The sequence below is a fragment of the Amblyomma americanum genome, chromosome 1 (genome assembly GCF_052857255.1).
Source record: "Amblyomma americanum isolate KBUSLIRL-KWMA chromosome 1, ASM5285725v1, whole genome shotgun sequence".
Taxonomy (NCBI): Eukaryota; Metazoa; Arthropoda; class Arachnida; order Ixodida; family Ixodidae; genus Amblyomma; species Amblyomma americanum.
Genome location: NC_135497.1, coordinates 98866227 through 98892112, shown reverse-complemented (window position 1 = coordinate 98892112; position 25886 = coordinate 98866227). Strand labels below are relative to the sequence as shown.

The 25886-nt window shown below is 46.8% G+C and overlaps 2 protein-coding genes across 3 annotated transcripts in view; one reads left to right on the top strand and one right to left on the bottom strand.

Annotated features, from left to right (window-relative positions):
• Positions 1-2684, top strand: part of LOC144113332 (uncharacterized) — a 15374-nt gene extending 12690 nt beyond the window's left edge. Inside the window, exon 2 of the mRNA XM_077646340.1 lies at positions 336-2684. Coding sequence (XP_077502466.1) covers positions 336-622 — 287 coding nt within the window. The 3' untranslated portion in view covers positions 623-2684. The remainder of the gene's footprint in view (positions 1-335) is intronic.
• Positions 946-25806, bottom strand: LOC144113333 (protein C19orf12 homolog). 2 transcript variants are annotated; one of them, XM_077646341.1, is made up of 3 exons: positions 25581-25806; positions 25233-25473; positions 946-11514 (listed from the first exon to the last, which is right to left on the bottom strand). In XM_077646341.1, the coding sequence occupies exons 2-3, from the start codon at positions 25390-25392 to the stop codon at positions 11255-11257; spliced, it is 420 nt and encodes a 139-aa protein (XP_077502467.1). In that variant the 5' UTR covers positions 25393-25473; positions 25581-25806; the 3' UTR covers positions 946-11254. The 2 variants fall into 2 exon arrangements, with proteins under 2 accessions (XP_077502467.1, XP_077502468.1); XM_077646342.1 differs by having other exon boundaries at positions 25639-25806.
• Between the last annotated feature and the right edge of the window lie 80 nt (positions 25807-25886).

The window sequence follows — 25886 nt, the reverse complement described above, 5'->3', positions numbered from 1 at the left end:
TGCTATTTTCTACATTACAAGAGCTTTGTTTTCAGTAAGAGCGGCGTTTTTGTGATCAAGAGCTGCTGTTCTATCGATACAAGCCAACTTCAATTTCTCCTCAGTGTCCCTTTAAATGTATGAAATTTAAGAAGTGCCTCTGTTTGCATTACTGAGATGCACACAGTGCTCAGAGGAAAAGTTACTTCTCACAATATACTGTTGTCTGGTGCATTTTTGAGGCTGCATCTTTTTTTTCACTGGTCACCAATCTTCAGGGACATAGTTTAAGCCAGTATGTGAGCAGTGCTGAGAGTGTGAATGACTGCCATGGTGGGTGCATTGCATCTGTGCAGGAAGCATGTTCGGTGGCGGCTCCAAGGACAGCAAAGACAGCGGCGCAAAGGAAAAGGAGGCGGAGATGCGCCCGGCGGCTGACGTGATTCGGGAGCTGCCGGAAAAGGAGAAAGATAACCTGGCTGACACCATCCAGAGCACGATCTCCAAATTCGGAGACTTCAAGGACCCACAGGCGCTGCTCAAGCTCATCACTGAGAATGCCATGGTCAAGCAGCTCATTACCAGCGCTGTTAAGAACTTCCTGGGCAACTTCCTCAAGAGTGCTGGGGGGGGCGCTGCCTGAGCGGTGACGCACAGCCCTTGTCCACTCCCTTTTCCCTTGCCCAAACCCCTACTCCCTAAGGGGGCATGTTAGCTGCGCTTGTTGGTGTTGTCTCCTTGTGGCTTGCTCTATAGCAGCTGCTTCCCTACCTGCCGCCCGCCTCCTCTCAACAGCCCAAACCTGTTACACAGCCCGTTTCCTTGGGCAGTGTTGCAGGCTCAAAATGTTTCACAATGCGCCACTGAGCTTGCTTCAAGAAGTTTGCAGATTTGCTCGTGTCCTGTGATGTAGGCCCGCGCGCTTAATTTTCGTCCATCTTTTTAGATCTTGGAATTCTGCGCAGACTTGTCAAATTCTCTTTCATGGATAACAGGCATGTTCAACCCTGGCTGACAAGAAAAAAAAAAAAGAGGGAGAGATACTTTACAATAACTTGAGATACCATGAGATTTACAGAACATAAAAGTGTGGTTAATTGACAGAGCACTGGGTGTTTGAATGGTGGAAGTCTTTCATGTTCTGGCATTGCTTGCGGTAATGACTGGTGCAAAGTGTATGACGTCCTCACGCTGTGATCAGTTTAATAATTAACAAAAGGAATAGCGAAGTGCACTCAGTGAAAAGGTCCCTCTTCGGGATGAGCATACCTGCCATACATGGGAGGTGAAGATTGGTTAAACATAACAAAGGCTTAATAAAAAAAAAACGAAAGATGAGTGGAGTCTGTCAGTGCTTTAGAAGATAGCTTGTGCATCCACATGTCCTCGCTTTGATGGCTCCGATTTTTGTTTTGCACAAACCAGGGTAAACTGTGTATAGAATAATGTGCTGGAATCGCAGTGCATTCTTTATTTGGGCATTGCATTGAATGAAGCCTGCATTCTTGTCCCATCATTTATGATGCATTTATTTTGCTTGAGCCATACTACACATCTACAAAGGAGTCAAGTTTAAGTATACATATATATACCTATATTAAAGCTTAATTTGGACCTGTACCGAGATATCTCAGGGACTCCTTCAATTATGTGTTACAGTAGCATATGCTTGCACCTTTCTTTATACCTCACATGATAATGCTTTTCTCTTAAAACTGTTATTCTACCCTGGTTTCATCTGTAGCGGGTAGCGGCACTACGTTCGCTGGCAGCACTACTGGCAATAAAGAAGGTTCATGTTGCACCGGTCACGTCCTGGAGATTGATAACCCTAGGAATATGTTTCTTCTTTATTGGTGGCAATGTTTTCAAATGCAATGTTGCTACACATTCATTTATCTTTTCATATTTTCAACACACTCAAGAGGGACTTTTATTAACCAAGAAAAAAAAACTCATCAGTCATGCATTGCAACCATTTCAAGCAATGCTTGCTTGATGCCTCTTTAAGCTATAGCAACAAAAAGAGCAGCTTTTTCTAATGACATTACAGCCTGCAACACTACAGCCATGAGTATGAAAAAGCTATTTTTGCTGACCCAGTTACTACTATATGAAAAAAGCCTTAACAAATGCGAGAAGCCCTGTAGTATTTTATATCTGCAAACTGCCAGATAACAGCTTTGTTTATATTTATTTAACTTGTTCTTTCTGGGGAAACTGCCTCATCTTCGATGTATACACTGCCATTGTTTGTATCGAAGAGGAGTGCAAAGTTGCATACTTTTGTTAATAGCATGTGACCAGATTCGACCGCCCATTTTAGTTAACATGCCTTTTTATTTTGCATCAGCTCACTTTCATTGTTTACCTGGTGCTGTGTTAATAACTGAATTGTGAAGGATATTACATGCTGTTTACTTTATATAAGGAAGGCTTGATGGTACTTGAGACACTAAGCAGTGTACAATCATGACGGTATGGTTATCGGGAGCCTAAACTAAATTAGTAATAGCTTCCACTTTTTGCTGCATGAGGTGTCAGCTGAATTTGTTTTCCCGATTGGAAATATTTTGTTGTGCAAGAATGCACTATGTATACATACATATGTATAAAAACATGTATAATGGCTTTATGTATACACCATGTATTGTTACATTCTGCAGCTATTGTGAGCACTGAAATAAAATGCCTATGGACATGCACTATGCTCCACTCATTGTTAGACCGTGTCCAGCACTAACAGATTTGTTTGATAAATCTGGACTGAGATAAGCTTTATGGTCTGTTTGCCCTTAAAAGTGAGCACTGGTGTTAAGGTGCTGCCTTGTGGTTAGAATGTATTGCATTTATTTCAATAGGCTAACCATATTAACGTGACAGTGTTAAGGGTCCGTTCAGAAAATCTGGCGGCGCCGGTATTGCGAGAGAAAAAATCGGCCGGGACAGGGTGGCCAACCAGGGGCACAAGATTCTGCTTGGTCTTGCCCTGCTATCTAGTCACTCTTGCTGGCTTGAGAGAGCAACTGCCACAGACATGCAGTGGTCTCAAGTTCGAGCTGTGGACAAGAACAAATTTTTCTTTAATCGCAAACTTTCTGAGAAAGCTCAATAACTTTTCCTTGTAGCCGTAAGGCTCCATTTGGGTGGATGCTTTAAATCTACACCTGGGAGTTTCCCCTGAACACATTAGACTAAGTTGCACGGTTGCTGGAAAAAGGCAGATGAGTTCATGATGAGAATACTTTGATCATACCTGCCAACCTGAAGGCTTCCAAATTCGTAAAACCACAACCGGGGTGAGCGGGGGTAGCCAGGACACAATTTTTTAAATGTCTTGTTGCATCACTTCTCTCAATGTACGATGCGACAACGCTGGAGCTTCTTCACACATGGCGTCGCACGGGACAAAACGTACAAACAGTGAACAGCACAACGCGAGATTTCGGCGCACTGGAAGAGCGGAAGTACCATGCGGACGAATCAAGGGAAGCGTGCAAAGGTTTCAGAGCCTTGCCAGAACGGCAATTAAGATGCCTTCCTTCGATAAATAGGTAGCCAGCACACAATTTTTAAAATGTCGTGTTGCATCACTTCTATCGATGTATGATGCGACAGCGCTGGAGCTTCTTCACACGTGGCGTCACACGGGAGGAAACACACAAACAGTGAACAGCACGTGACGAACGCGAGATTTCGGTGCACTGGAAGAACGGAAGTACCACACAGACAGAAACGAGGGAAGCGTGCAAAGGTTTCACAGCCTTGCCGGAACGGCAATTAAGATGCCTTCCCTCGATAAATAAACAAATGTCTGCGGCAGCACAATCGTTCTAAACAGCGTGTAGCTTGGCTGGCTGACATCATGATAAGTGGCCACCACTCGGGGCTGATGGCGAAGCTCTGAAAACGAAACTATGTGGCCAGACTCTCTACCGGCCTATCACCGGGTGCCCACCGATTGTCAAAACACCTGCAGTTGCGTGCATGTCAGAGGGACACCGGAAGCAATGTAACATGCAGTTCAGACCTCTTGACAAATATTTAGGCAGCCGGTTTGTCGTGCAGGTCATACCACAACACAGCATCACTTAAGAAGCCCATCCACATTGACCGATGTCGGCCCCTGGGCATCTGAATAAACGAGCCCCCCCCCCCGAGACAGGCGTCTATCAGGACTCTGGTGGCAGTCCACATTATCCGAATTAACAGGAACTGGGGAGTAGGAATAAATGTTTATTTAGCTGGGTCGAATTAACGATGCTTTAGTGTGCACTGTTCCAGCTGCTGCTGCTATTTCACAGATGGTACATATTCCTCTCTCATGGCGGTGCAAGGCACTACCAGCAGCGGTGTGATTTTTTAAAATAGAATTTCAAATGTTTTTTACAAGAACTTATTTTCCATATCATTTGAGGCAAGATTCGCAGAATTGTAATACGTGTACAAATTCATAACTATTACGAAAAATTCAGAAGAGTTGGCAGGCATACTTTGATGCCTTTATGTGGCCAGCTTCTGGAAGCGCTGGGAATTGAAACTTGTTTTACTGCATCAATATTCACAAGATAGGTGGCTGATGTCATGAGATATAGCACCTGATGCCACACACAAAACATATCCATTGTTCAAGTGAATTAAAGCAGTCACAGCAGTCCTCCATCACAATAAATGCATACAAACTGGGAGTGGCACTTCGTCTTCTCAAGGACATTTTTAATAAAATGCCTAAAAAAATTGAAGATAAATTAATATTAAGGGAAAACTAGCACCTCAATAAGTGTCTGGGCATTTCGCATAAAGGGCTGAACCGACACTTTTCTAAAAAAACAAAAAATGAAAGGCATGCTCCAGTCACACTAAAGGCACAATGATGACAGGCAACATGGTCAAAATAAGTTTCCTCTCCAGCAGTGCGACAAGTATATACAACAAACATTGCCAAGAGCATACACAATTTAACAGTGAAAACTGCTTGTCGAGTACGAAATTCATCCCAAAAAAATATTGAATTATGCACACTGGGTCCTCGCATAAGGTGAAATATTTGCAAAGGCTCTCCAATCAAAGTAATATTTAGTAATGATAGCTTTCATTAGAATTGATGCACTTACTGCCACTGTCTTCTCAACACTCTATGATTCCAACTACATATTATACATCTGTTCAGTATATTGATGTACTCCAGAACATGCACTTTTTGCTTGGGAAAAAACATCTGCACCATGACCATGACATTTGCACTTGCACCATGCTGCATATTGCACCACCATGCACGCCAACTGGCCGACGCAGGCGAAGGAACCATTGCCAACATATAACCCTACTGCTGCAATGGGGCTGGAAAGTTACAGCCACAGCTGATTTCGCTCGCTCAAACCACGGTTGAGAGCAGCATGATCGTGGTGCGCAAATGCGCTAGCGACGAGTTTTATTTTATTTTATGGGCTTTCTTTGTAGCTGGGAAAAAAGGTACAGGTGAGGCTTTCCTTACTGCAAAATGAAATGGGGCTTTCTGGAGCTGCTCTCCAACTTTGCGAGTCCCATTCATAGCCTAAAGGCAATAGTACATAATTTAGGTAAATAATCTTAATTAATTGTGAAACAAAAATTGTCTGTGACACGCAAGGTGGCTGCCAGCACTATGCAATTGATTTCTCTCGCCTGCCCCTAATATTTTTTTTAGCCCTAGGCTCAGGTTAGCTAGGACCAGTCTTGTGCACGGTGCTTAAAATAACTGACTACAATTACAGTTACTCCATCTGAAATTAACTCATCACAGAGGTCAATTACCAGCCAAAAAAGTTCACTTCATAATTACAGAACAGTAACTCATTACTACTGCGTTACTTTTCTTCGAACTTTAGTGTCATACCACAAACTCACTCAAACTACAATAAACTAGAGTGGCTTGCTTGTTATTTTTTACGTTATATTTTAACAGGAGTTCTTTTTCAAAATTGTCATCGTTGATTTTGCAACGTTTCCTTCTGAAGACATCAGCTGCTATACTGAACACTTTCGATGTAAGCACTGGAGGGTAAGATGTGCACCAGCTCGTAGTTGCGCAAAGCTTTGATGCCAATTTCTATGTCCTCTATGAAGCGCCGTGCTTCATTACAATCAGGTATGGTTTAGCGACTGAGGTTATGAGGGACGCCGTAGTGGAGGGCTCTGAAAATTTCGACCACCTGGGGTTCTTTAACGTCCACTGACATCGCACAGTACATGGGCCTCGAGAATTTCGCCTCCATCGATATTCCACCGCCACGGCCGGGATCGAACCCGCATCTCTCGGGTCAGCAGCCGAGTGCCATAACCACTGAGCCACCGTGGCGGCTCTCATTACGATCAGTATATGGGTATACTTTAATTCTATCTAGAATCCATAGCGATCAGCCTGGGTGATCAGTTTTATGTACAGAAGTACGGAATATTTCTCAGCTGCTCCACTGCTGGGCAAGGTATACCTGTCAGAGATGGACCCAAATAATTCAAGAAAATGTTATTGGCCTACATGCGAGGAAGGTGTACCGCTGTGTATACGATTACTCAGCCTTCTTGCATGAGGTGGCAACAGACAGCATAGTGACTACTATTGAAATCCTACGCATCTACAACACATAGTAGGGCTGCTTTTGAGTCTCAGAACACAGCCCATTTGTGGGATATTTGTGCACTGATGTACTGCACAGCTGCACAAAGAGCGGCCAATCCTGACCCGGTGGAGGTTGTCCGATGCGAAGTTTGCTGGATAATACTGGTCTCTCTCGCAGGAATGACCACGGCGTAGGTTGAACTTGTACCTGAGACCGAACCATCTGTATACACGTGTGCGGTCACAATATGCGGCGTGGAGTAGGTAGAGTGCCAACTGTTCAATGGCCGATATTGATAAGTTCGATTTTTTCGTTATGTCCGGAATTGTAAGGCGCACGCATGGCTTCCACAGACAACACAGCGCAGAGGAAGACCATGGTGCCGGGGTGAACTGTGATGGGATGGACGACTGGTTGGGCTGCTTTAACCTTCGAAAATGCTGTTTTACGCCATGGCGATCACGATCAACTCGTAGCCGAATTAAGACATCTCCAACACCAGGTGCAGAAAGAGGGTAATGACATCGTCTTCCAGTGGATACCGGGACACTCTGGCATTGTCGGAAACGACGCAGCTGACGCTGCAGCTCGAGCGGCTCACGGCAGTGCCAACATTGTCCAGATACCATTGACAAGAGCCGACGCAGCAAGACATCTGCGAATGCTTGGCCGAAGAGAGATTTTAGCGTCATGGTCTTCTCCTGGAAACTCCACATCCCGCCTGCACTGCCTAGACCCCTCACTTCAACTCAGTCCTCCGTCCGGCCTCTCCCGCTGTGATGCTACGCTGTTGTGTCGCCTGTGGCTGGGAGTGGGATTCACAAATGCCTACTCCCACTTAATCGCAATGGCAGACTCTCTTGCGTGTGAGATCTGTAGGTGCGACGAAACTATAGAACACCTTTTTTGAAAGTGCCCTCGGTTTCAGCGTGAGCGTGCACTCCTGGCTGCAATACCCTGCCGTTTAGGTCCTCGGCCCCTTACTGAAGCCAAGATTCGGGGTCCTTGGTGTAAGCCTTTATCGCAGAGGACAGCTTTGAAGGCACTTTTCAAGTTCTTGAAGGACTCAGGACTGAATGCAAGGTTGTGAACTATCAGTGTGTGCCCTGTGCGCCCTGCAAGTAATGGCCAAAGGACGTGGAAAAGTGATCATCTCCTTTTGTTCTCTCCCCTTTCTATCTCTCCCTCCGTTCCCCTTCCCACGTGTAGGGTAGCATACCGGGCGCCCCCTAGTTAACCTCCCTGCCTTTCCGTTTGTCTTTCTCTTTCTCTCTACAACACATTGCCAGGTGGACTCGAGTGCACTTGCGAGTTTCCTGTTGACAACGCGATACAGTTTTTAGATGCCCTTGCCAAGTTCTCCGATTCACATGTGTGCTGGATGTACTGACCCAGGTCCAAAAATGGTGCACTACCTTTCGATAGCGCTCATTCTAAGCTGATAGAACGAGCTGTAGCAAGCACTAACCTTCAGGCAGCTCTCTCCAAATCTTGGCTGCACCTTTTGAGTCAAAGCTTCGATGACCAAGTGGCTTGCCTAATTAGTGCTGGTTACCCAAGTGCATTTATTTCCATAATATGTGAAAGCCTGCTCTACAAAACGACAAACAGAGAAAGAAAAGTGAAGCATGAAGTGAACAGCCAGATTATTTCGTATTTCCGTAGGCTGTCACACAATGTTAAGAACATGGCAAATAGTTATCACATCTATGTGGTTTTCTATGCCCTGTGAAAGCTTGGCAAAGTCTGTGCAATGCTTGGTGATCGAAAGTCTGAAAAGCACTTAACCAAGTACACAAAATGCAGGAGCAAATTTATCTATAAGATCCCCTCACCTGCAATAGTGTTTAAATTGGACAAACAGGCAGATGCTATAAAGATATGGCCAGAGAACGCAACTTGAACGTAAAAAAATAAATCCGGCAGTTTCTTGGCATACCATTGCAAGAGCTGTGGTTGTAAACCACGCTGGAACTAAAGTAAGTTCCTTGAGTACACCAAAGACAAATTGGAGCGAGAGATTAGCCAAGCTTTTGTTATTTCTAAAGCGAGGGGAGAGAAGTTTGTCGGCACACCCTCGGTTTCACTCCTTGATAAAGCGTTGCGATTTCTGGATGGACACGTGCAGGCAGTTTCTTTTTTGTGGAAGATGATTCCTGCAGTCTCTTCTGCGATTTTCATGTCTTCATTAACCTTTTACTGGGATCACCTTTTTTTTTTAACTTTTGTCACTGCTTTGCTACGAATGGTTTTAACTGTCTACAATGCTGCTGCCGAAACGCCATCCTATCCTTTCTTTTGGTCGGCACCTTCTACTTTCGTCATGAACCATCCCGACCAGACAGGTTTCCGTCAGACTGTAGACTTCAAGTATTGCTTCTCATCGTCCATGCCATCTTGGCGTTGTTTCTGACAGTTCAAGAAAAAGCAGTTTTTTTTATTACAATGAATTAGCTAGGCAGGACATATTGCAAGAAGCATCCATAGATGGCGCCACTATACCAGGAACAAAGACCGCAGAAAGCGCAGCACGTCAGGCAACCATGTGCACCTCCGTGCATGGCCGAACTAGCTGATGCAATCATATCGTCGTGGACGCTTCGCCCTGGTAGCCTTTTTTTGGAAAGAAGTAATTGATTACTGGTTATCGATTACAGGAAAACTAACTGATTTACCCCAAATGTTACCATTTGAAAAAGTAATCAATTACAAAACTACAGAAAAGTGTAATTAATTTCAAGTAATCGATTACATAAAACCTTGAATGGAGCTCCCGGAATATTGATTTTCCCAGAAAAAGCATGCATTCATACTATGTAGCTCGCATAACCATTGTCATTATGACCCACACAACATACATTTGAAGAAATTAAAGTAGTTAAGTACTGGTAGCTAACCTGTAGCAATGTAATGTTGAAGCCTGGAAGCGTTAGTTAATTCTTGTTGCCTGCTGAGCTGTGGCAATAACATGAACTTCTGCTGCTTTAGCTTTGAATATTTACTGAGCCAGGCTGGGCACGTGCTCAGAATTACAAGTCCTGTGACACAACTTCTGTAGGTTGACAAGTGTACCACACATTACAACGAACACGTTGCTAGCACAAGTTCCATTAAATTCTTGTGTGGACAAATGGGTTGTTCAGATGACAATATTACTGCTACCTATGTAACAGAAATACTGCACAAGATAAAAGCCTGAAGGTAGTGATATCTGACATAACTAAAAGATAAGTACAATGGAAAATCACAGACTTGTAACTGCTCACTCCACGACGATAAACCAATGAACACACCAGTTTAGCACAGAAGTTTCATTTCCAGTACACCGTCCACGGGCTATACATTTTTAAAAGTTGAAATTTTCCAATTTGTAACTATTTATAGTTGCAGGCTCTACAGTGTAATTTTATCCAGTACAGCATGAAATGCCCCACACAGTTCAAAGTTTTCCTATACTTGCACTGTGATTCTGCATGGTTCGAGCACAAAGAGATGAATACCGAGAAAAAAAAGGAAAGGAAAGTTTGCACTCAAACCGTGCAGAACCAGTACCAACTAGCTGAACTTTCCGTTTCAATGCGATTCTGCTGGCATTGTGTGGCTGAATACTTGCATGCATACTCACTGGCACCAGCTACCATCTCGGCTTTGAAGAACACGAATCTGCACTGGAGTGTGCAAGTGGAATCCTGGAAAGTGATCCCTTGTCAACTGATTGTCAATGGCTTTGCTCAAGTCAGCTTACAGATACCAGTGGCAAATATAGAGTAACAGTGAAGACAGTGACGTATCTACTTTAAAACATAATAGCAATGCATTTTGTTCGCTCCAACAGTGCAGACAATATTAACGAGTTGGTGCACATGCATTTGATGAGCAGACTGCACACCTAACATCTACTGACTGTACCAGGTGCAAATAATCTTGTAAAAAAATTTATTTTTTAGCCACATTTGATCTCTCCAGAGTTATACGCCAGGTACTGACTGTATACCGGAAATTACGGTACTCTGAACTGCACAACTATATATAGCACCCTCATTAAAACGAATGAAAGAGGTCACAAAGGGTACTTGAAAGTTGTTTATCAGCTTAGTACACCTGCCAGCATTGTTAAAAAATATGCTATTGCAGTGCTGAATGCAATGAGCTGTTTGCATTTTGGCTCCATGAAATCATAGCTGACGATTGCTTTCACAGCTTTCGATGACTTTTTCAAAAATAAATTTATGCGAAGCAGAATAAATATCCCTGTTTTACATGGCATATCTGGAAATTTTGTTCAAACTTGTTCTTACAAGTTCCTGCCATATTTGCAGCACTCTAGCAAACACACTTCTTATACACTAAATGCCAAATCATTTATGCAAGAAAAAATAAAGCTGCATACTGCATTCTTCTAAACACCATTCTGAAAGACCCATACGTGACTAGTAATAAAGTTGCAGGGGCATGCAGACATTTCCTCCTCCAACTAGCCAGTTCAATGTATTCAAGGGTAATGCAAAGAAATGTGCAAGAGCAGCAGGGTTGTAGTACCTACTTTTACAATATAAATTTGCTTAAAACAAATATACATCCAGTGCTGAACATGAGATCAGGACAAGAAGAGTATCCACCATGGCACAGCACATCCATCACAGCACATCCACCATGGTTTCCTAAGGCACCAATATTCAATCAATGATCTCCAGTCGCATCTGGGTGTGAAAATAATCAACAATGGCACGAATAATCCGTTTCTTGATATGAATATCACCACATAGAAGAGCCACCAATTCCACAGCGTCTGCAACTTCGATGTCAGCAAAAGCTCGCTGTACAGCGGCGACAAGTTCGTCTTTTTGGTGATCAGACATGTTGCTGATAATCTCAGTAGCAGATACAAACTTATCTCGCATAAGTACTGCTGCCACACATCCACCAAGGGCACCACCTGCAGAGAAGACATGTGAACCACATTCAACTCGCCAAGTGCATAATCTGAAATGATGGCACCATTATGGTGCAAACTAAAGAATACTACAAGACGGATGCATGCCCTGCTGTACAAATGTAGGTGGAGAAAAGCAAGAAATACTGGTGTACAGAAATTCTTTTTGCAAACAATAAGAGGAAACTATATAATCCAGAGCGATTTGGTGGTTCAGAAATGTTAAGTTCTGAATTGAAAAACAGGATTTCCTATAGTGTCTCAATTTGTTTCAAGCTGTGAATCATAGCATGGCTGTAAACCCCAGTATAGTCATTGCTGGTGTACTGTAGACCACACTGATCATGATAGCAAATGTATATTTCTTTTACATGTAGCCCATGCACACAAACAGTTTTACAAATGTGGCCATGTAAGAGCACACATAATATAAATATGCAGCCAGCTACTGTGACAGCAGCACACACACTCTCAGCTCCCACAAAGGCACTCAGATGCCAATATTTTAGAGGCCTTAACAAAAGCCTAGTCATGTTAATTCAAGTTTGGATAGTTCATATGTCCAGTTCATTGTGCAAATCTCAAAACTTTGGTTGGGTGACTATGTGTTCGATGCATTTCAGAGCTATTCAATTCAAATGGCATTTTCGGTTAAGTCAAACTTTTAATTCTCTCCCATGCATTCCTGCAGGAAGACAACCACTTGCAGGTTACATTTGCAGTGGTAAAAAGAAGCCCCAAACCAATCAAACATAAAAAATGGGTAATTTCAGAATAGTACACTGAAACAATGCCACAAATGCAAGAAATGGCCAGTGTGCTAACTAAACAAAACTTGTAACAGTTGTTTAGCAATCTTGTTGGCTATCTCGCTCGTTCTGAACTGTCTGAGCATTCAAAGAAAGATACTTTTTCACAACGTAGGACCACGTACACCCTTTGTCAAAAGTATAGAACCCAAAAGGCTTGTTTCTTGGTCACGCTGTGTAGCTCCTTATGCGTCGTCAGCGTTCTTAATCTCATGAAGGCGAGATGAACTCTCCCCCTCAACAATCTGAAAGTTAGGACTTTTGCAGATGCTACAAGAGCTCCAATACACAGCTTGGAAACAAAATCCTAGGGCTCTTTACTTTTGACAAAGGCTGTATGCATCACGGAAGGAATAAACATTATCAAAGACTTTACACCAATATATGTTGGCGGTTGACTAACAGGTTTATGCAATAAAGACAGCATAATAAAATGGATGCTAACAGTCACAAGCTGGGCGAGTTGGCTTTCATTAACAGGCATGGCACTAGAGAAAGTAGACGCTGACGGAGAATATGAAGGAAGATGGCATAGAATGCTAGCATTCTCTGTCATTGTTCTTATTCTCTGTCAACGCACACTGGTGCTAGCACCATACCTTTTAATAAAAGAGGCTTCTCTCAAAAGCTAATATACAATTATGACTTGACCTGCAAGTATAAATGAATTGAGCATAATTGAACTCTTTCACGGGCTGCGGGAAATATACGTCCCACTGGCTACATGTTCATTTCACCGATATTGTCCAGCAACTGTTTTCCGTGGACTGGAGCCTAAAAAGATGCGTAAAACCTTGAAAGCAGTTTTATTAGCATCCTAAAAACAATATTTAACTTTAAATGCATGCTGTGACTTTCATTTCCCACGCACTTAATATTTCAGCTTTTGTCTATTTTGACTATAAATAAGCCTATAAATATGGATTTAAATACACGTTACATATTGGGCTGCTGCGGTGGTTCAATGGTTATGGTGCTCATTTGGTGACCCGAAAGACGCAGGTTCGATCCCGGCCGCGACGGCTGAATTTCGACGGAGGCGAAATTCTAGAGGCCCGTGTTCTGTGTGATGTCAGCGCACGTTAACGAACCACAGGAGGTCGAAATTTCAGGCGCCCTTCACTACAGCATCTTTCATAGCGTGAGTCGCTTTGGGATGTTAATGCCCCTAAAAACAAAAATAAATTACACATATTTTTGTACAGGATACAAATTCATGTATTGGATAATCTATGCCTTTCCAATGTGGCTGTGCACCTACCTCAGAAAAAAAGGCACGTACCGAAGATGCCGACAATGCATCACAAAGGCGGCTGAAAACCGAATGTGGTACAGCCGCCAGGGCTGCGCTGTGCCACCTTGTGCAGAATATTCCTTTTACTTTGTGAGCAATCATTGCTGTGCTGTGCAGTGTTTCTTAATAAAAATAAATGCATAATTTCAAAAATTTTTGCACCTATTAGGCGGTGGGAAGACTTCTTCCCACCAGTGTGTATTACTGGAAATTCCTGTTTAAAAAATCTGATATATTTACCATGAACATCCACGACTATATCTTGTGGAAAAGCTGTGAAGGTGGTCCCCCAAACCACCTAAAAAATTTTCCTGTGAAAGGGTTAAATAAACATCGCTGGCCACATCAGTTGCATGCATATGCAAATCATGCACACATGGTTCAGAAAGCAGCGTCCCAACCTGTCTCACATAAAAACTAGAGAACAGCCTTCACTGTGCACTGGCTGGCCTGAGGTATGTGCGCGTAGAAACATAGTGAGGCTGTTCTATCCATCCCAAGATGAATCTGGCTGAGGTTTAAAACCTTTCCAACCTGCTCAAAGAGAGTCTTGTTCGAGAAGTCCAAAACAGCACAGCCAATCCAAAATAGGTGTAATACCTGTGCTATATGGGCACGATTAGTAGCATTTAACTGCCTCATGACATTAAATGCCATTAGCACAAATGAAACTCACAGCCTACTCAGTTTGCCACTGCTTTTTGCCCATGAAATGTGTGCTCTCAACTAATTCTTGCTTAAGCAGGACCTGAGCCGGTATAACAAAATTATTGCTGTCAAGCTAACGGCATATCTGTATAACATATGCAACTCAGCACACCACACTATGCCATTTTTAACAGTACGAGCAGTTGATTTGATGTCAAAGTTTGAATGGCTAGCATACACCAGGGTTACTATTCAAACAAAGAAACTGGTCATAACATCTACATTCTGCCTGCCAAAATGCATAGTCGTTGTCAAAAACACGTAGCCCACAAGGTCTGCCACTAGGCTCTTAATAGTGGTCCTGTGGCCCCCCTGGCACTCCCACGCTCTGGAGAGAAGAGGATGATGGTTCCCTTCACCCTCAGAGATACGGTGCCACTGGCAGTGCAAAACAAGATTTTTAAGCAAGCAGAAATCACACAATATGTGCATTAAGACAAAAACCAATGGGTAGAAAAGTGGGAATGACTTGGCAGATAGCCATGCAAGACACAATTTGATCAAATGAGTGCAATGAAGCAATGACGGATGCATAGCTAGAAAAGCTTGTAGTGCGAAGTGAAGCAATTTGAGAGTGATTGGAGACGACAGTGAAGCTCTCGCTTCAGATCAAACCCAAAACAAAAAGCTGTAAGATATGCAAAGGGGAACGCAAAAATATGCTTTTGTGTGCCAACAGCCAGTGGTTAGGTAATAAAGTGAGTTGTTCACATCAGTGCACCACACCGTGTATGACAAGGGTACCACAGAGGGGCAGTAACTGGAACCTTGTATCTGACTTTGAAGACATCAACAGGTTTGCCTAATTGCAATTTTCATGAACAGTGGTGCCCTCTAAATCCCACGTTGAGGGGATAGCGTAGCATTTATTTATATTGTTTCCATGCACTGTACCTTTCGTTTATAACATGTTCTTTTTGCATGCAGCAAACTTACAAGAAGAAAGAATTGCAAGAAGGTGCACTCGCGTACAGATAGTGCTCTGTAGAGCGACACAAACCTGCATAAGTTTGTTTCGGACGAATGGCAGAAGGAAGAATCGATGGTAGAATTACAAATTAGCAAGACAGTAATAAAGCCCATAGAGTGCTATAAACTCTCTGTGAAGCTGGAGTGTCTCCCGAGGGATACAGAGTGGTCATTTCACAGTTCTCCCATGTTTCGACAATGTTAGAGTACGGATGCACTTTACTACTCATCTCTCTAGGCTAAACTGTTGCTTCATTCATTGGAATTGTTGATTTGCATATTTTTCTTTTACTTTTTTTGGGGGGGGGGGGGGGGGGGAGCGAGAAGGGGCAATAAAACAATGAGTTCCTAATATTTATTGACTGCCCACACTGAATGGCCTGCTTAGTATGGTGACCAGTCTTGTTTTCCCTGCCAACTGCCAATTGTTTCAAGCAATACAAGCTTGTCAGATAAGAACATGTTTGTTCAGATTTTCTATTCACACAACAGACTTCATGCATTTCAATGTGTTTTCAAACTTAAAATGCATGAGCAAAATAAACGATAAAGAAGCTGATGCATGTCAAGCAGCATTACAGGTGGTTTTGTAACACTCTGGGTAACAGTTTGGCATCGCTGGCTCATGCTGCATGCAGTCTGGATGTCGGAAGGGGCTTGTGTCATGGAACGCCTAATACGTATTGTAGAGCGGTTTATTGGCACGATGGAAGCGCCGGCTACGAAGACCTTGGCACAGGCAATCTACGAGGCAGAGAGCCGAGAGACCAGACACAAGCGGCAGTGTTCCATCCAGCACGAGCATCCAACCGGCGGCGCGAGCGCTTCGTCGTCGTTGGTTTCGGGGCTGGTTCATCTTCTTCATTCCAAGTGCCCCGGCGGAAAGAGGGAGCCATCCTGGCGACTCAAGGAGAGGAGACTACGAGGGGGCTATAATACGGCTTCAAGCGGCTGACGTGAACGACGTCGCGGCCACGGCGGCGATGGTCCGAAGAAGGTGTCACCGGTTCGATAATGTAGTTGACCGGTGACGTACTCTCCAAGATGCGGCAAGGGCCGATGTGCTTGGCCGAAAATTTGGACGTATTCGGAACAGAGAGCCAGACCAGTGAGCCAGTGGAGAAGTGAACCGCGGGCGTGTCTTGATCGGAAACATGGGTACGGAGACCTTGACGTTCGGCGGTGAAGGAGCGAGCCAACTGGCGGCACTGCTCAGCATGGCGGGTGATGTCAGAGAGGGAAGCATATTCTGAGCTGTCGGGGTTGTAGGGAAGGATTGTATCCAACATACAAGAAGGTTCGCGTCCGAATAAAAGAAAGAATGGGGAAAAGCCGGTGATTGCTTGAGAGGCGGTGTTATATGCATAGGTGATGAACGGAAGAACCTGATCCCAATTGAAGCTGTCGGAGTGAATGTACATGGCGATCATGTCCCCAAGAGTACGGTTGAAGCGTTCGGTGAGGCCGTTGGTTTGAGGGTGGTAAGCAGTAGTGGTGCGGTGGACTGTGTGGCACGCAGCGAGAAGCTCGTGAAGAACTTCAGACAAGAAAACACGGCCGCGGTCACTGAGAAGTTCGCGAGCAGCGCCGTGACGCAGGACAAAGTGATGAAGAAGGAAGAAGGCTACATCGCGAGAAGTAGCCACAGGTAGGGCAGCGGTCTCAGCATACCGAGTGAGGTGGTCCACGGCGACTATGATCCAGCGATTCCCAGCGGTCGTGAAGGGAAGTGGCCCATATAGGTCGATGCCCACACGATCAAAAGGGCGAGCCGGACACGGTATTGGCTGTAACGGGGCAGTCGAAGGGCGAGGTGTCGACTTCCGCTGCTGACAGGCCGTGCAGGAGCGAACGTAGCGACGAATGAAGTTGTACATGCCCCGCCAATAGTACCTCTGGCGTAGTCGCTCGTACGTTTTCAGCGAGCCAGCGTGAGCGCTCTGAGGATCGGCATGGTGGTGTTCACAGATCTCAGTGCGGAGATGTCGGGGGATCACGAGAAGCCACTTGCGGCCATCTGAACGATAGTTGCGCCGGTACAGAAGACCGTCGCGAAGGGCAAAATGGGAAGCCTGGCGACGAAGTGCTCGAGGGAAGGAGGCCGTAGAGGGTGCACGAAGTACGTCGAGCAACGATGAAATCCATGGATCTTGGCGTTGTTGATGGGGCATGTCCATGGTAGTGAGTACTGCGAGTAGGGATGCAGATATTTGTGAAGAGGGCGCAGGAGAGGGCAGTGGGGAGCGGGACAAGGCGTCGGAGTGCTTGCGGCCCGATCAGTAAACTACGGTGATATCGAATTCCTGAAGACGGAGGGCCCAGCGGCCTAGGCGCCCTGAGGGATCTTTGAGTGAAGCCAACCAGCACAAAGCGCGATGATCGGTGACGACGGTGAACGGGCGGCCATATAAGTATGGGCGGAATTTTGTTAGAGCCCACACTACGGCGAGACACTCCTTTTCCGTCACGGTATAGTTCGACTCAGCCTTGGTGAGGGCACGGCTGGCGTACGCAACGACGTATTCAGGAAATTCGGGCTTGCGCTGGGCAAGGACAGCCCCGAGGCCGATTCCGCTTGCGTCGGTGTGCACTTCAGTAGGGGCACTGGGGTCGTAGTGTCGAAGGATAGGTGGTGAGGTGAGAAAACGACGGAGCGCAGCAAAAGCGTCGTCGCAGGCCAAGTCCCACGTAGACAGGTCGGCGGGACCATTAAGAAGTTTCGTCAGGGGCGCGACGATGGAGGCGAAATTGGGAACAAATCGCCGAAAATAGGAGCAGAGACCCACAAATCAGCGCACTTGTTTTGTAGAAGTCGGTTTAGGGAAGTCAGCGACAGCACGGAGTTTGTCAGGATCGGGCAGGACGCCGTCTTTGGAGACGAGGTGGCCGAGTATTGTCAGCTGCCGGGCACCAAAGTGACATTTTTTGAGATTAAGTTGAAGGCCAGCATTAGTGAGGCAGCTCAGTATCTGGCGCAAGCGCTTGAGATGCGTCGGAAAATCGGGCGAAAACACGACAACATCATCTAAATAGCAGAGACAAACAGTCCACTTCAGGCCGCGCAAGATGTTGTCCATCATTCGTTCAAACGTTGCGGGAGCATTACAGAGGCCGAAGGGCATCACGTTGAACTCATAGAGTCCGCCAGGGGTGACGAACGCCGTTTTAGGACGGTCGGACTCAGCCATCGGGACTTGCCAATAGCCGGAACGGAGATCCAGGGAGGAGAAGAACTCGGTGCCTTGCAAGCAGTCAAGGGCATCGTCAATACGTGGTAGCGGGTAGACGTCTTTGCGCGTAATTTTGTTGAGCCGGCGATAGTCCACGCAAAATCGTATCGAGCCATCCTTTTTAACCAGGACGACTGGGGACGACCAAGGACTGGCGGAAGGTTGAATAATGCCGCGTTGTAGCATGTCGTCAACTTGCTCAGTTATGACGCGGCGCTCGGGAGGCGACACACGGTAGGGGCGCTGACGGAGAGGAGCATGGGTTCCGGTGTCAATGTGGTGCTCGACAGTGGTCGCACGGCCCAAAGAAGTCGACTGGTGGTCAAACGATGAGCGAAACTGGTTGAGCAGGGCAAGGAGCTGCGCGCGGTGAGCAGTGTCGAGAGCGCGGTCAATGCAGCGGTCGAAAATGTCTGATGACAAAGCTGGAGTAGCACCACGTGGGGTGAGGGCAGCGACTTCCGCACTGGAGGAGGTTACATCAGTGTCGAAGGAAGAGATCAAAGCAGCAGTTTCAAAATGGCCGAGGCACTCGCCACGGAGCAGGGAGAGCGCGGAGAATGAGGTGTTAGAGACGAGGATCGCGGCAGCACCGTGGTGAATGTCGATGACGGCGAAGGGAAGACATAGGTGTCGGCGAGAGGCAAGTACAGGGGAAGGCATGAAGAGAACGGTGGCGTCAAAAACTGAGGCGGCGCAAACAGGGACAAGCACGGCACTGTCAGGGGGAATGTCAGTGTCCTCGGCGACAACAAGCTTAGCAGCACAACGAATCGGAGGCTCGTCGAAGAGCGCATCGCAGAGTGGAGAGAAGACGACGTGCGCACGGGCACAGTCAATGACGGCACTGTGCAGGAAGAAAAAATCCCACCCAAGGATGACGTCATGGGAGCTGACACAGAGGACTAAAAATTCGACAACATACAAAACATCGGCGATGACGACGCGTGCTGTGCAAGCGGCAGAGGGATGAACGGTATCGGCGTTGGCGGTACGGAGTGAGAGTCCAGAAGATGGGGTTGTAACTTTGCGAAGCGAGCGGCAGAAGTTTTCGTGAATAACAGAAACGGTGGCCCCAGTGTCCACAAGCGCAAGTGTCTTGACTCCGTCGACAAAAACGTCAAGAAGGTTCGGCGGGGAAAGGCGAGGACTTAAGCAGGGCGATGAGTGCGCAGTTCGTGCCCCTGGAACTGCGGCTGCTAGTTTTCCGAATCGGCACGGACGTTGCGACGCCTCATGGGCGACAATGAGCGGCGGCGAGGCGAAGGCGAGCGGTGGGAAACGTAGGGCTGGCGACCGTGCTCGCGGTCAGTAGAGGTCTCCTGAGGTTGTGGTCCGAAACGTGGGCGAAAGGTACGGTCTGCATCAGGGTAGTCTGGCAGCGGGTGGACAGGCGCATGCAGAGTACGTCGACAGAGGCGCGCGACGTGGCCCGGAAGACCGCAGGCGTAGCATATCGGTCGATTGTCAGCCGTGCGCCAAGGGTTGTAGGTAGGGGCCGTGAAGCGGGTCCGTGGAGCAGCAGGCGCAGGCACCACTTGAGGAACGTACGTATAAGCCTGCGGTTGCGGTGGTCGGGCGACAGCCTCGGCATACGTGAGAGGCACGGGAGTGGGGGCAGGCGGCACTTCAACTGGAGGACCGTAGCTCAATGGAGCAGCAACAGGCGGTGGCGGGGTCGGGGGAAGGCCGACCTGGGGATCCAAGGGGGCTGGTTGTAGAAGAGGAGGGAGGGCGTCAGCAACCACCTGCGTGATGGCGTGCCGGATCTCAGCGCTGAGGGGGGTCGGTGTCTGATGTTGGCAAGACAGGAGCGAGAGCTGCCGGCCGACCTCGTCCCGCACAACGTCTTTGATGGTAGCAAGTAGATCTGGATTGATGGCCAGGCCGGAGATGGAGTCGGCAGGCGGAGGAGGCCGACGAGCACAAAGACGTTGCTTGCGCAACTCGTCGAAACTCTGGCAAAGGGTATACACCGAGGTAACGGTGGTGGGACTCTTCGCTAACAACAGCTGAAAAGCATCGTCATCGATACCCTTCATGATGTGTTTGATCTTGTCAGCCTCGGACATAGCCGGATCAACACGTTTGCAGAGGTCTACTACGTCTTCAATGTAGCTGGTGAAAGTCTCATCCGTGTGCTGAGTTCGGACGCGCAGGCTTTGCTCAGCGCGCAGTTTCCGCACTGCAGGACGGCCGAAAACCTCCACAAGGGTGCTCTTTAGAGCGGCCCAAGTGGGAATGTCGGCCTCGTGGTTGCGGAACCAGAGGTTCGCGACATCGCTGAGGTAGAAGATGACGTTGGTAAGCTTGACCCGGTCGTCCCAGTTGTTGTGGCGGCTCACCCGTTCGTATGATTCCAGCCAATCTTCCACGTCCTGGTCGTTATGGCCACTGAAGACAGCGGGGTCGCGCTGCCGGACGGCACTGGAGCAGATGACTGGCTGCGACGTGGCGGCGGGGTGTTGACTGGCCTTGGTAGTGGACATCGGGATGGTGCGGCTGCGAAGGTCCACGGTGATGGTGAAAAGGGGAACACAGCAACCTCCACCAAATGTAGAGCGGTTTATTGGCACGATGGAAGCGCCGGCTACGAAGACCTTGGCACAGGCAATCTACGAGGCAGAGAGCCCAGAGACCAGACACAAGCGGCAGTGTTCCATCCAGCACGAGCATCCAACCGGCGGCGCGAGCGCTTCGTCGTCGTTGGCTTCGGGGCTGGTTCAATTTCTTCATTCCAGTATCGTCGGAAAATCGGGCGAAAACACGACAACATCATCTAAATAGCAGAGACAAACAGTCCACTTCAGGCCGCGCAAGATGTTGTCCATCATTCGTTCAAACGTTGCGGGAGCGTTACAGAGGCCGAATGGCATCACGTTGAACTCATAGAGTCCGTCAGGGGTGACGAACGCCGTTTTAGGACGGTCAGACTCAGCCATCGGGACTTGTCAATAGCCGGAACGGAGATCCAGGGAGGAGAAGAACTCGGCGCCTTGCAAGCAGTCAAGGGCGTCGTCAATACGTGGTAGCGGGTAGACGTCTTTGCGCCTAATTTTGTTGAGCCGGCGATAGTCCACGCAAAATCGTATCGAGCCATCCTTCTTTTTAACCAGGACGACTGGGGACGACCAAGGACTGGCGGAAGGTTGAATAATGCCGCGTTGTAGCATGTCGTCAACATACATGCTACAGTTTGGCATCGCTGGCTTATGCTGCATGCAGTCTGGATGTTGGAAGGAGCTTGTGTCATGGAACGCCTAATACGTATAAACAAATAAAGCATATGTCACTACGAAGTGCTTGTGGAGCTTCCTGCCTTGTATGCTGTGTAGACAAAGTAAGCAAAAATTTTGCACAAAAATTTTGTATAAATACAAGCACTGCCGTTTTCAAGCATGCACTAGCAGTATGTTGTAAACAAATCTTGTTTTCTTTTCTTTGTTCACTTCCATATGTGGCACCACGCTTTTCTTGCATTTCGACAAAACAACCCTTAGCCTCGAGGTCACTGCCACTAACCTGGAATGGGGCCAGGAGCTCGAACTCTAAAATCTGCACACGGAGAGCACCATTGCCCTTTTCTAAGCCAGCAGATAGGCTGAACCAAACTGACGGTGAATGAACAAATTTGTTCTTTCATGACTGGTGCACTTGGTGATTCTGGAAGGGGGTGCACTTTCAAGCATGTAGCTATTGCCGAATCTCGGAAGGTGTGTAAGCAGAGCGGCATGCTGCTTTATCACGGCTCAACAGTCGGCAAGTTGGCACAAGTGCACTACACCTCCCATCACAACATCTACGTGTGGCAGGTGTGTCGCACTTGCCAGGCGGCGGCTGGGGAGAGTCGTGTTTAATTCCTTAATCACAATGCATCGGCAACACAATGCAGCAGTTTCCAGGAAAGACTGGCTGGATTTCCCCGACTGGAGAAGTCTCCAGCCTTATACCCAATTTCTGCCCCCCTCCCGCCCCACCTCCCCAAGACTGCTACGGCGGCCACGGTGAAGGCGTTTTCCTGTGCATGGAAGTTTACTTCCAGATTTCTGCAACCTGTCCATTAAAGTGTACACAGTTTGTGCCGCTGTTCTGATGCCTAAATACATAGCTCTCGCGCTGTGCATGACGAGGCTGTCACCGCAAAACATATTTTGCGTGGACACCCTTTATCACCTTTTCGAGTTCTACAAAAGGTGACGAATTTGCGCCTTGTTCCTTCTAATTGAGGAGCAAAGCGTAGGATGATTTCGGAGCTGTGCTATATTGTGAACACAAAGATCCAAAGCGAAGCCAAAATAGAGTCTGACACTGCAGCAGCTGCCTGATCCCCTCAAGCGCAGCCATACTGGATTATTAGTAGCGTCCCCTTTTGCCCGTGAAAGTTGCAAATAACGAAGACCTTGGACATCACGCCACATGTTTACAATGCAACTGTTTGCTCACAAGAGGGCTGGATAATATGCACTCGCATGTGAAGTCATGTAAGAGCTCATAATAAAAAAAATAAACTTTAGGAAGTAAATTTACAGGCAAAGACTACCAAAGCAGGGATTATGGGGGGTTAACCACTGAGCTGCGGTGGCTCTAGGGTTATGGTGCTCGGCTGTTGACCCGAAAGACGCGGGCTCAATTTTGGCAGCGGCGGTCGCATTTCAATGGAGGCAAAATGTTAGATGCCCGTGTACTGCACGATGTCACTGCATGTTAAAGATCCCCAAGTGGTTGCAATTTCCGAAGCCTTTCACTAATGCGTCCCTCATAGCCCGAGTCGCTTTGGGACATTAAACCCCCATAAACCTACCAAAGCAAATTGAAAAGGTACAACTAACCAGATGCCACATCTGCCCTTTGGTTGTACGTTCTGGTAATGAACAAGTTGTATTCTGGAACTGCGCATTCCCTTACATCTAAAGGCACATCAACTTGGCAAAGTGTAGAAGGTGTCACAAACCCTTAAGCCTCAGTGTTATGTATGGGAAACAGGCAACCATTACACTTCAGCCTTATAGTCTAATATCCAAGAATTCCGGCCAGACTAACCTGTTGAATACCTCAACCTTACTTGAAAATCAGTGGAAGGAAAGGTGCAAGAAACAATGTTGCAATACGTGAAACGTTCAGAAAAAGACAAACCATGAAAACACAAATGAAAACACTTGTTTGGCCACCGAGGTGTGACAAAGGGTGGTGTATGGCAAGAGAAGATGGCAGCAGAGGCATAAACATAGCTGACAGTCTCTCACAGCAACAAACATGAATGAGAAGATAGCATGGGAGGGCATGAAACAATGCACAAGCTGACAGTCTGTTGCAGGAAACCTCATAATAAACTTCATAAAGCATTTCATGCTTAGACCTAATTCTGGACACAGCATAAAAATTTTTTGCTCCTACATTTACCACAGCTCCTCAAGTGAAAGAAAGCTGGAAAAAGGTAGGGAACAGTGCATGTAAGAGCATGACGGTGACGCCATTAAAAAAATGCTGATGGTAAAGCTTGGAGAACGGTAACCAAGAGAGTGCCCCAAGCATACCATATCCCTGCATGCAGTTTTGAGATTTGTTCCACCAAATGCAGTCATGTTAAAGGATTTTTGACCATTTTGAGCTGACTATTTCTTGGACCTACTTGTCTTAGATGCGACGAATAGTTTTGCAAAAAATTACGGAGGGCACTTAAGACTGCTTGCGTGCAGTGAATGTGAAAGCATGCACGCGGGGTGTCCGGCTGCAGGGATGATGCACTGCTCTAATGCAGTGGTCAGCAAAGCTGACCTGTTCGCACCACCCAAATGGACGTTGGTTAAGATACCCAGCCCCAGCATGATAGACTTGCAGTTTAGCATGTGGGGTGTTGTGCTGCAGTGATGGCGTGCTACTCTAATGCAGCGGCCAGCGAAGCTAACCCGTTTGTGCCGGCCTGGGCTCGAAACCCATTTTGGACGAAAATTTATTTTTCTTTCTTTCCTCTTGATATAACTCCTGCCGATGACGTCATGAGGTCATGTGGGTTTTCGGACCGTCTGGCATGGTCAATGCCGGATTTTCTGCCTCATGAGCTAAATAATGCTTTCGCATTAATAATAACGAAAACAATTGCAAAGCTGCAAACACCGAGGAACCGAAACTCGGTTCAGGCCAAAGTACGATGTTACGATAGGCCAATAAATGATGTTGCATATACTGTCGCAAAATCTGCCATGCGCGTGCTGAGTTGCACTATAGCTTAGGTCATTATTTGTCCGAAATGACTAAAAACAAGCTCAAAAATATTTTTTCTTCAGCAAACACAGAGAAAATATCGGCAGGCATGCAGCTCATGACGTCAATTGCAGCTAGAAGGCTTTAGATACACAGCCTAGCTGCTTGAACCTGCTGCGACGATGCAAAGACGCAAAAACAGATGCTGACACTGGAATACCCATTAATGCATAAATGAAGCCTGGAGACTCAGCGCCCACGCGGATCGTCAGTATTTTGTGCCGGACACAATGGCTGCTTTCATGCACGGAAAAGTAACGCACATACCGTTAGCGGGAGCGTCTTTGAATTAAAAACAGAACAAAAGGTGCGCGTTCATGAAAGAGTACGCAGAGTTGAAGCGTCACTAATTAACTTCGTGAAGAAGCATGATGGGATGCTTGTGGTCCTATCAACTCGCCCAGTTCTCGATTTCACTGCAATGCTGACAGAATTTGCTGGAAAACTCACCAACAGCTAAACCAACCGGTCCCATAATGACAGCAGCTGCCATTGCGCTTGCGCCAGTGATGAGACCTCCTCTAGCCGAGTGCTTCAGCGTCACCCTCAACTTTTCTTCGTTAGAGATCATGCAAAGGACATCCAACATTTCGTCCCTTCTGACAGGCATTCCGGCAATTATTGTGCCAGCAAGAGCAGATGATTCGAGGAGTGCGATGATTCCAGACAGCGAGGCCGAGGTCCACTTCCGCTGAAGAAGAAACAAGGTAAACTGAAATAAACGCTCGCCACATCGACAGAAGCATTATGACGCAGCGCGAGAAAATGAGCCACTTCAAGGAAAACTACGTGGCGTACCTAAAAATGTCGCAATAGGCGGTCCTAGCACAGGACGCTTCTATGAAAGACGACTTACTGCAGGAAATATAAGCCGCACTGCCCTATCCGATGGGCTCTCACTAGTGTAGTTAAAACACAGGCGAGTCACATCCGATTACCGACATGATTACCGCCGTCGCGGGCTACTGTGATATGTAAACAAGCGCCATGTGACTCGACTGCACGTCCATGAAGTTACGTCACTGGAACCGGCTTGGCTTGATTTGGCCATTAAGCTAGTTGCGTGTCTATAATTATTGTAGATTGATACGCGGGTAAGGCGTC